General features: G+C 47.8%; 1 protein-coding gene across 1 annotated transcript in view; it reads right to left on the reverse strand.

Annotated features, from left to right (window-relative positions):
- LAMB1 (laminin subunit beta 1) overlaps nucleotides 1–5,343 on the reverse strand; it is a 92,023-nt gene extending 86,680 nt beyond the window's left edge. The window contains exons 1-2 of the mRNA XM_075927255.2: nucleotides 5,146–5,343; nucleotides 4,678–4,850 (exon numbers count right to left, since the gene is read on the reverse strand). Of these exons, the coding sequence (XP_075783370.2) occupies nucleotides 4,678–4,850; nucleotides 5,146–5,182 (210 nt within the window). The 5' untranslated portion in view covers nucleotides 5,183–5,343. The remainder of the gene's footprint in view (nucleotides 1–4,677; nucleotides 4,851–5,145) is intronic.
- Nucleotides 5,344–11,267: the final 5,924 nt, after the last annotated feature.

Here is an 11,267-nt window from a genome sequence, read left to right on the forward strand (position 1 = left end):
TAGGGTGTGGCAGCACTTCAACATCAACTATGTATGGGCTCCTACCAGTGGCCACTTCTTATTGATACAGCGTTCTGGGCCACTTTAATCTCTGGTTCAACTATACTAAGAAGCATAAGAACATAAGAATGGCCATTCTACGTCAGACCAAAGGTCCATATAGCCCAGTATCCTGTCTTCTGACAGTGGCCAATGCGAGGTGCCCCAGCAGGAATGAACAGAACAGATAATCATCAAGTCATCCATCCCGTGTCACTCATTCCCAGACATTGACAAACAAAGGCTAAGGACAACATCCCTGTCCATCTGAATATATCCATTGAGGGACCTATCCTCCATGAATGTATCTAGTTCTTTTCTGAACCTTGTTAAAGTCTAGATCTTCTGAACATGTTCTGGCAGGGATTTCCACAGGTTGACCATGCATTGTGTGAAGAAATATTTCCTTTTCTTTATTTTAAACCTGTGCCTATTAATTTTATTTGGTGATCCCTAGTTCTTATGATCTGGGAAGGTGTAAATAACTTTTCCTTATTTACTTTTTCCAGACCACTCATGATTGAATAAACCACTGCCATATCCCCCCTTAGCTATCTCTTTTCCAGGCTGAAAAGTCCCAGTCTTATTAATCACTCCTCATATGGCAGCTGTTGTGAGATGAAGGGAGCACACTTACATACAGTATTCAAGATGCAGACATACCAAGGATTTATATCGAGACGATATAATATTTTCTGTCTTATTATATATTCCTTTCTTGATGATTCCCAACATTCTGTTCACTGGTTTGACTGTTGCTGCACATTGAGTGGATATTCTGAGAGAATTACCAACAATGACTTCAAAATCTCACTCTTGAGTGCTAACAGCTAATTTAAACTCCATCATTTTATAGGAATACAGGCAGTCCCAGGGTTACGTACAAGATAGGGACTGTAGGTTTGTTCTTAAGTTGAATTTGTATGTAAGTCGGAACTGGTACATATTGTAGGGGAAACTCTAGCCAAACATTTCTCCAGAGCTCAGTTTTATTCTCCCACACCTCACTTCCCTCAGTCCTTTATTCTCAAGCTGAGGTGTCTGCTAAGAAAAGCCGCTCTGTGTCTCCCTCATCTGCTGGGGAGGAGGGCGCTAGCTTCGCGTCTCCCTGGTCTGCTGGGGGGAAGCAGCTAGTGCAGGGTTGCCTCACCTCGTTTGTAAGTAGGGATCCGATGTAAGTCGGATCCATGTAACCCGGGGACCGCCTGTAGTTGGGATTATGATTTCCAATATGCATTACTTTTAATTAATCAACATTGAATTTCATGTGCCATTTTGTTACTTACCCACCCGATTTTGTAAGATCCCTTTGAAGCTCTTCAAAGTCTGCTGTGAACTTTACTACCTTGAGCCATTTTGTATCAAATGGAACAAATCCTTAGGCCCTGAATGGGTTAGATTCTACGGTACTGAATAGAACGAGACTCCCATTGCTTTCTTGGGGAGTTTTGCTCGACATAGGATCACAGAATTTGGGTTAGTGTTTTTGACATTATAAACTGAGGTTGAGATTGTTTATTGATTTTCAACTGTAATATAGCTCCATTTATCCTCCCCCCCCCCTTTTTTTACATATAGCCAAATTCCCTTGTGTCTTGGAAATATGGAGTGTGCTAAACTATTTTTCACATATTAAAAAAATCATATTTTCTATGTAAAGAGAAGAACCAGGAAAGAAAGGACTTTTACTTGCCTTGTTTTTCTAGACATAGATTTAACTACCCCCACCCTAAATGCCAGAATTTATACTATAATTACAGACTGATTTTGATTCAGGAAGTAGTCTAGACAGCTCTGTACAAGCCTGGAATAGTATAATTGAACTCCCTGTGCCACATTCTTTCTTAACTTATCAAGTTAAATTGAGTCTAAATGTCTAAGTACACTTGGGTGCAAATAATTAAACATGTTAATATACTGCCTCCAAATCACAGACTAAGGGAAATCTAGGGGTAGAGGAAACCTTGAGAGATCATCTAGCCCATTCTCCTACAATGAAGCAGGAAAATGTCTGTCTTACCTGTATTTAAGCAGATTCCACCTACTCCCATACTGTACTATCTTTACTCTTGGAAATGTTTTCCTCCTATCTAAGGGTATGTCTACACTACCCCGCTAGTTCGAACTAGCGGGGTAATGTATGCATACCGCACTTGCTAATGAAGCCCGGGATTTGAATTTCCCGGGTTTCATTAGCATAAGCGGGGAGCCGCCATTTTTAAATCCCCGCTGCTTCGAACCCCGTGCAGCGCGGCTACATGGGGCTCGAACTAGGTAGTTCGGACTAGGTTCCTATTCCGAACTACCGTTACTCCTCGTGAAACGAGGTGTACCGGTAGTTCGGAATAGGCACCCTAGTCCGAACTACCTAGTTCGAGCCCCGTGTAGCTGCGCTGCACGGGGTTCGAAGCAGCGGGGATTTAAAAATGGCGGCTCCCCGCTTATGCTAATGAAGCCCGGGAAATTCAAATCCCGGGCTTCATTAGCAAGTGCGGTATGCCTACATTACCCTCCTAGTTCGAACTAGGAGGGTAGTGTAGACATACCCTAACCTAGATGTTCTATGCTGCAAACACTTGACTGGTCACTGTCTTAACAGCTCTCATCTCCCTCCTGCCTCATCTTTTCTCAAGACTACACATGACCATTTTAAACCTTTCCTCATAGGTCAGGTTTTCTAAACCTTTTATCATTTTTGTCACTCTCCTCTGGACCCTTTTTATATTACCCACATCTTTCTTTGAGCGTGAAACCCAAAATTCAACATAATATTCAACAGTGCTGAGTAGACCTGTGTCATACACCCCAGAATGACATTAGCTTTTTTCACTGCTGCATCCCTTTGTTGACTCACACTTAATATATGATCCATGCTGACCCCCAATCTTTTTCAGCAGTACTACTCACTGATAGTGGTAACACTAGGCCTAAGTAAGGATGTTAACTAGCGGTTAATTTACTAGTTGAGTAGTCGATGGAATTTTCATTGACGAGTCAATAGGCACTTTCATATTCCTCCTTTGAAACATACAAGAGCCCCTGCTGGGAATGTGGACCTCCTTGTGCAGCCCCTGGGGCCAGTGGAAAGTCCAACTGACTCCGGGCTGCACAGGGGCCAGCTTTGAAATGTACAAGAATCCCCAGCGGGAGTTCTTGTGCATTTCAAAGCAGAAGCACCCTCACGGAGCCCGAGAATTGTTAGGGGACTCAGAGTCCCCACTGACCCCAGACTCCATGTTGCGCTGCCAATCTGAAATGTCACGTGGAGCCTGAGGTCAGCTGATCCTGAGCTCCGTGCAGCATTTCAGTGGAACCTGGGATCAGCTGGGGAGTCCCCAGGTGACTTTGGGTTCCTTGCGGCATTTCCCCAGAATCCGGAGACAGCTGGGGACTCCCCAGCTGATCCTGGGTTCTGCAGAAATGCCACGGGGAGCCCAGGATCAGGTGGGCAGTCCCCAGCTGATCCCAGGCTATGTGCGGCACTGCTGCTTTGAAACACCAAAGCAACATTCAAAGGGGCAGCACCGCACAGCTGAACTCGGGCTCAGCTGTGCGGCGCTGCCACTTTGAAGTATCCCCCCCCTTCCTTGCTGAAAGAGACATGGGGGGGGAGGGGATCGAATAGTTGACTGACTATCCGATAAGCATTTGTGTATCAGATACTTGACTAGTCCTGAACATCCTTAGGCCTAAGAAGAGTAAGATTATGTCTTCACTATGGGGAGAATTGGCACTGTCTGATCAATCTTCTGGAGTTTGATTTAGCAGGTCTAATAAAGACCCACTAAATCAAACTCAGAAGGCACCCAGTACTCCTTGTAGTGGCCAGGAGTAAAGAAAGATGATGGGAATATTTGTTCTGGTCAGCTTCCCACTATGAAGACAGCACCAAGCTTGATTTAAGGTAAGTTGCATACCTTAAGCTGACCTTCTAGGTCTAGTGTAGACCTGGCCAAAGCAATTGCATAGGCCCCAAGTAACAGCCTCCAATTTAGTATAACCCTCAATATGTTATTTAGGGTGAGGGAGCAGTTGCTATTTCGAATTCTCAGTGATGCAGTTGCTGTTGGCCAAATTGCATATAAGAACATTTTCCAATGAAGTTCAGCTGAAACTAGTATGCTTATCTGACTAGCACAAAAGATGCCTCGTTGTTAGAAGGAGAGACACCACTCCCTGTCCTGTCGGGGTGATTCCCTACTGAATTTTCCCGGCTTTGGCCAGTCTAGGGATGTGGCAGTGATGGGGGAAGGCTGGGTGATGCTCACGGGTTTCATGGCCCTGCTGGGTGCTCCCTGCTTTGCAGAGCTGGGGGGCAGGGAAGACTCCGAATCTGGCTCAGTGTTTGGCGGGCCAGGGGAACGGGAGACGCGCAGAGCCCCAGCGGGTGAGGGGGAGGCTTTGTCCGCTCTCAGCACGGCATTCCCAGGCAGGCACAGCCTGTCCCCGCGCTCCCGCTGCCTGGGAAAGGCGCTTCCTTCCAGCCCGGCAGCCCCACACCCGAGGGTAGGACGCGCCGGGCGGATGCAACTGTGCGCGCAAAGCGGGGTCCCGGGGATGCGCGCGGCTCCCCCCCCCCCCCGCGGCCGGCCCAGCGCCAGCCGCGCAGCCCGGCCCCTCCCGCCGCCGCCGGCTCACCTGGAGGTGGCTCACGATGCAGAAGGGCTCGGGCCGCTGCAGCCCGCACGTGGAGCTGGCGGCGAGCTTCGAGGCGCGGCCGATGAGCAGGTCGCCGGTGGCGGGGTAGCAGCTGCCCTCGGCGCACCCGTAGCTGTACTCGGGCTCCTGAGCCAGGGCGGCGACACACAGCCCTGCGGGGAGCGGGAGGCAGGCGGGTGAGGCAGGCGGCGGGGCGCCCCGGGACCGAGGCTCTCAGCCCGGGGGTGTCCCAGAAGTGGCTCTCCGGGTCCCAGCCCCGCCCCGGGACACCCACCGCTCCAGCTGGCAGCGCTGCTCCGAACCGGCCAGGAGCCCCGGCGGGGGCCCCCGGTAGCCGGGCTCTGGGCACCCACCCCCCGATCCCGGCCCGCGGCTGAGCTGAGCGAGGCTGCAGGATCCGCCCCGGCTGCCCTTGGCTGAGGACACAGGCGCGGCAGCGCCGCTCACCTAGCAGGGCGCCCGCGTACACCTGGAGGCTGCCCATCGCCTGCGGACGGACGGGGGGAGCCGCTGCGCTGCGAGGGAGCCGCTCCGGGGCCAGCCGCCGCTGTGCTGCGTCCGGCAGGAAACCAGCGCGCGGCGCCTTCGCTCCCAGCCCTGCCCCGCAGCGCACAAACTTTCCGCGGAGGGGGACTGAGGGAGGCTCCACGCAGGCGCTGGAGGAGGAGGCGGCGGGGGGGGGGGGCGCGGCTGCAGCCCAGTCCCAGGGGAGCTGCTGCTGTTGCAGCGGTTCCCCAGCAGCTCCGCTCCTCGCCTTTGTCTGTGCCGCTCCGGCGAGCCTAGTGTTTGCGAAGTGCAGGCTTGTCCCTTCAGGCCGTTGCAAAGGTGTATAACGCGGCCGTGCGGCTCAGCGGGGCCACTCCTGCGCTGGGGGGATGCACCCGGCTCACTAACAGGGTGAGAGGCAACTCAGCACCTAGTGTAGACAGGGACGGGTTGTGCCCCACCCTGTGACAGTGGCTCTGCCGAATTCATTGTCCATTTTGGTCAATTTCACAGTCCTAGGATTTTTCAAATGATCAGTGTCATGGTTTCAGATATTTAAATCTGAAATTTCAGGGTCCTGCAATTGTAGGGTTCTGAGGGAAGAAAGGAGTGTGTGTGTATGTGTGTGTGTGCGGATGTTACCAGTACTGCTACTCCTACTTCTGCACAGCTACTGGCAGCAGCATTGTCTTCAGAGCTGGGCAGCTGGAGAGTGGTGGCTGCTGGCCAAGAATCCAGCTCTGAAGGCAGAGCTACTACTAGCAACTGCACAGACCTGAGGATGGCCTGCTACGGGATTGCTACTCTTACTTATGCACTGCTTGCAGAGCTGGGCCATTAATAGCAGTGTTCCCTATAAGCTGTGTTCTGGGTGGCCACCTAGGAGAGATACAAACAGAGCACCCACTACTGGCAGCATGTGTTTAGCATGTCTGCTAGAGGTGCACAACCGCACCTTTCTCTGTGCACACAACATCATTTTTCTGCAGATGAATGGAAAAGGTTAGAGCAGGGTGGGCAATAATTGTGATGAGGGAGCCACTCCAAAATTTTGGAAAAGGGTCCAGGGCTGCATTCTTCTAGGATATTAATGGAGGAGGTGCAGGGTCTGAGTTGCAGGTTGGATGCAGAAGGGAGCTTGGGTTAAGGGATTGGGATGCAGGAGGTGTGGGGTCTGGGAGAGAGTTACAGTGAAGGAGGCAGTTGTGACCTAGGGCAGGGGATTCAGGTGCGGGGGGTTGGGTTGTGACCTGGGGCAAGGGACCAGGGTTCAGGGTTTTATGTTCTTACCTTGGGCAGTGGATTGGGAACCACAATCTGGAAAGGGGTATGGATTCAGGAGGCAGGCAGATGGTTTGGCTTATATGGGGCAGGGGAGTGGGAGGGATTGGGGTGCTAGAGGCAGGCTCTGTCCAGGAGGCTTACCTGGGTGACACCCAGCCAGCAGCCCAGAAGATTTCTCTTCTCATCACACCCTGCCTGCACCATGTGCATTAGTGAATAAGAACCTGTGGGGAGAGGTGCTTCCCACAATGCCTAGTCTTCAAACAGGAAGCTCCCGTTGGCCAGAAATTGGCCAATGGGATTATGCCGGGGCAAGAGCAGCACATGAAGCACCATTCTCCCCTCCTCCAAGCTCACAGCTGAGAAAGAGAAACAGCTGTGGCAGCTGTGTGTGTGTGTGTGTGTGTGTGTGTGTGTGTGTGTGTGTGTGTGTGCGCGCGCATGCGTGTGCACGCATGAGTGCATGGGGCAAGCAGGGAGTCTGCCTGCCAGATTCGGTGGCTTACTTGGCTGGATCCAGCTCTTGGGCCATATTTTGCCCAGGCCTGAGTTAGAAGGAACATTGGTCAGCAGCCTCCTCTCCCCGGCCATCCAGCTCTGAAAGCAGCAATACAGAAGTAAGGGTGCCTTGGGTATGGTACTGCCCTTATTTCTGTGCCGCTTCTGGTGGGGTGCTACCTTCAGCCCTAGGCACATAGCTATCATTACAAAATCACAGCTCTCCAGTTGCCCAGTTGTGAAGGCAGTGCTGGTGACCCTCCTATAATAACCTTGTGATCCCCCTGCAACTCACTTTTAGGCCAGGACACCCAATCTGAGAAACAATGGTCTCTCCTGTAAAATCTGTACAGTATAAGGTAAAAGCACACAAAAAGCTAGATTTCATGGGAGGACACCAGATTGCACTTTCAGGGACATGTTTTGCATGGCTGTGAATTTGATAGGGGCCTACTCATAGTTAACCCTCCAGCATACAGTGTTTTTAAACATAAACTGCCTTAGTCATCACAAAGGGCGATCTGTTCATTCATCCATCCATTAAAATGCTTTCTGACATCATCCATATTCCCAAGGAAATGATGCTTTTGGGAGCAACAGGGACTCTCTGCTATGTTGCTGCAGGAGGTGTGGCCTTCCTACTGGATGGGCCTGTGTGGATGGGATGTTTATGGTTTGACTGGGGAAGGGAGAGCTACCATTGATTGACTTGTCCATATATATTTGTAAGAAGTGAATCATGGAAAGGTGCTGAAAGCCTTTTAGCTCCCAGACATACTAGGGCAACAATTCTCCTGTTAACTCCAAAAGGGAGGACAAGGGAAGAGAGGCTACATTAATTGTTGTCATTATTAAGTGTAACATTTTGTTTCATAAAGCTCACACAATTAATAAAAGGTGTAATAGGATTACAATATGGAAAGTTCTAGTCTTCAATTTGTTTTGAGGAGGCAGGCTTATTTTTCTTCATTAAAATGGTACTGTCAGATAGTTTTAGGTGGTGTGTGTGTGAGAGAGAGAGAGAGAAAGAGAGAGAGAGAGAGGTTTTACTGAGCCCAATAGTATTAAAAATTATTTCAAGAAATATTTAATTGAAAACTGGGTTTGTGTATGTGTTGGACAAAATAATTTCTGCCCTTCCCCCTGCAGTTTGTGATCCAAATGTGGCAGCATTGTTCTGGTCTCTGAAAGCTGCAAAGAGAAACTGAACAGTCTGTTTTCATTGTCAAAACTGTGTGTAATGAAGAAAAACAAACAATATAAATGGTGAAAATAGCAGTTTTCACTTTCAATAATCTAAGGTATTATTAGTAACACAGAAGAAGATTTTTTAAATATTATTTTTAACCCAGCAATAAAACTTCAAAGAATAAAGCAAGATGAACTGTATAGACTAATTCTTTCTGTGATCTGTGTCTGTTCACACATGTGTGAACAACCAGTGGGTACTTACGGTCCTCACTACAAATATAGTATGAAAGGATCTAGTTATTACACAGTTGTCCCTCTACCCAGTTACAAGATGGTTCAATTTTAGTTCTGTCCATCTGCAACTCAGTTTATGATTTTGTAACCAATTGCAAGTAATTCAGTTTGCAATTCAGCAGCTTTTCTGTCATCACAGCTGTGTGTTTTGCACTCACTCAATCATTCATTGCAGCCATTAGTAATTATCTTAAAAAATTCATGGAAGATAGGAGAGATTCCAGAGGACTGGAAGAGGGTAAATATAGTCACAATCTATAAAAAGGGAAATAAGAACAGAGTCCAGGGAATTACAGACCAACTTAACTTCAGTGCTCAGAAAGATAATAAAGCCAATAATCAAGCAATCAATTTGCAAACACCCAATAAATAATAAGTAATCGTCAACACAGTAACAAACTTTGTGGTTGGGTGGAAGTGTAGATGTTGTATATTTTGACTTTAGTGAGGCTTTTGATAACAGTCTCACATGACCTTCTTATAAACAACCCAGGGAAGTACAACCTAAATGGAGCTATTATAAGGCTGTGTCTAGACTGCAGGTTTTTTTTTTAAAAAGTAGCCTTTTTTCGAAAAAACTTCACCTGCGTCTAGACTACAGCTGCGTTCTTTCGAAATTAAATCGAAAGAATGTGGCTTTTCTTTCAACGGTGGTACTCCTCATTTCACGAGGAATAACGCCTTTTTTCGAAAGTGTTCTTTCAAAAAAAGGTGCTATGTAATGCAAACTGTGCTTTTTTGAAAGAGAGCATCTTTTTCTAAAGTACTGCTTGCAGTCTAGACACTCTTTTTTGAAAGAATCTTTCAAAAAAGCCTCTTTCAAAAAAGGCTTGCTGTCTAGACGTAGTCTAAAACTGTTTTCAGAGAGTTGTTATCAGTGGTTCAAAGTCAAGCTGTAAGAGCATATTGAGTGGGACTCTTCTAGCAGGGATCTGTTATGGGGCTGATTCTGTTAAATAACTTCATAAATGATTTAGATAAAGGCATAGAGAGTACAATTATATAGTTTGCAGATGATACTCATATGAGAGGGGCTGCAAGTACTTTGGAGGATAAGTTGATAATTAAATGATCTGGACAAACTGGAGAAATGGCTGTAAGGTAAATAGGATGACATTGAACAAGGACAAATGCAAAATATTCCACGTAGGAAGTTACAATCAGTTTCACACATACAAAATGGAAAATGATTACTTAGAAAGGAGTAATGCAGAAAGGGATTATGGAGTCATAGTGGACTAGATGCTAAATATGAGCCAACAATGTAACAGTGTTGCAAAAAAAGCTAACATCATTTTGGGAAGTATTAGCATGTGTATTGCAAACAAGAAACGAGAAATAATTCTTCCACTCTCCTTCATGCAAATAAGGCATCTGCTGGAGTATTGTGTCCAGTTTCAAGTGCCTCATAAGGAAAGATATGGACAAAGTGGAAAAAGAGCGGAGGCAAACAACAAAAATTATTAAATTATTAGGAAACATGATCTTTGAGGAAAGATTGAAAAAAGATTGAAAAAAACCTAGATTTGTTTAATCTAGAACAGAAGGTGGAGGGGATATGTTAATGGTGTCAGGTATTTGAAAAGTTCTTACGAGGAGGAGAGTGAAAAATTGTTCTCATTAACTTATGATGATAGGACAAGAAGCAAAGGTCTTAAATTGCATCAAAGATGGTTTAAGTTGAATATTAGGAAAAACTTCCTAACTGCCAGCGTAGGTTAGCACTAGAACAAATTGCCTTGGAAGACTGTGGAATCTCTGTCATGGGCAGTTTTTAAGAACAGGTCAGACAACCACCTGTCAGGAAAAGTCTAGTTATTATGTAGTTCTGCCTTGAATACAGGAGATTTAGATTAGATGACCAGCTGAGGATCCTTCTTGATTCTGCTTAACCAGTACTTGAGTATGGTCTGGAAAGGCCTCAGTCACATTTTGGGGTGGAAATAAGACCAATGAGAGGTTTTCTCACCATCTGCCCTGTAACCTTGGGTGCCTTAAAATGCTCTACTGTGGTGGCTCACAGCTCAGTCCCAACAGCAAGCAGACAAGCATGCAGTTCCCTGAGCCTCTGATGCTGTGCAGCTCTAGTTCAGTGCTCTGATCCCAGCAGCCCCACTGTGCTTTCCACCAACTTTGGTTACTGCTTGCAGATCAATCTCAACACACCCCGGTCCCAAATTTTCCCAAGACTTTTTACCCAGAAAGGTCCAGCCCTCTCCTGGAACTAGGGTTGCCAGATGGTTTTGACAAAAATACGGGACACGCTTGATCTCAGATGTGGGGGGAGGAACTAACCACGGGGGGAGCGGGACTGGCGGGGGATATCGAAGGGGAACTGGCCAGTGGGGAGCAGGGCTGGCCGGGAAGAGGTTGGGGGGAGTGGGGCTGGCTGGGAGGGGGAGCGGGGCTGGCTGGCAGGGAATGGGACTGCCCAGGAGGGAGTCAGGGGGAGCGAGACTGGCCAGGGGGAAGAACGGAGGGGAACCAGCTGGTGGGAAGCAGGGCTGGCCAGGGCGCACGCAGCTCCCGGGGTACTGCCCGTCCCATGCACAGTCCTGGCGGAACGCACAGGCGAGTCCATCCCCAGGGATTTCATCCCACTCCAGCCCCCACCCTCCCACTGTGTAGTTGCGTACTGCCTGGCTGGTAAACATTTTCACGCAGTGTGAGCGTGTCTACCAGCCAGGCAATACGCAACTACATACTGATACTCATGATAATAATAAAACGGATTTAATTAGAAAATACTGGACATTTATATGTCCATTTTTTTCTCAATTTGTTTCCTGGACAGAAAGCTCAAATACTGGACTGTC

The sequence above is a fragment of the Pelodiscus sinensis genome, chromosome 1, assembly GCF_052426305.1.
Source record: "Pelodiscus sinensis isolate ZL-2025 chromosome 1, ASM5242630v1, whole genome shotgun sequence".
NCBI classification, from domain to species: domain Eukaryota; kingdom Metazoa; phylum Chordata; order Testudines; family Trionychidae; genus Pelodiscus; species Pelodiscus sinensis.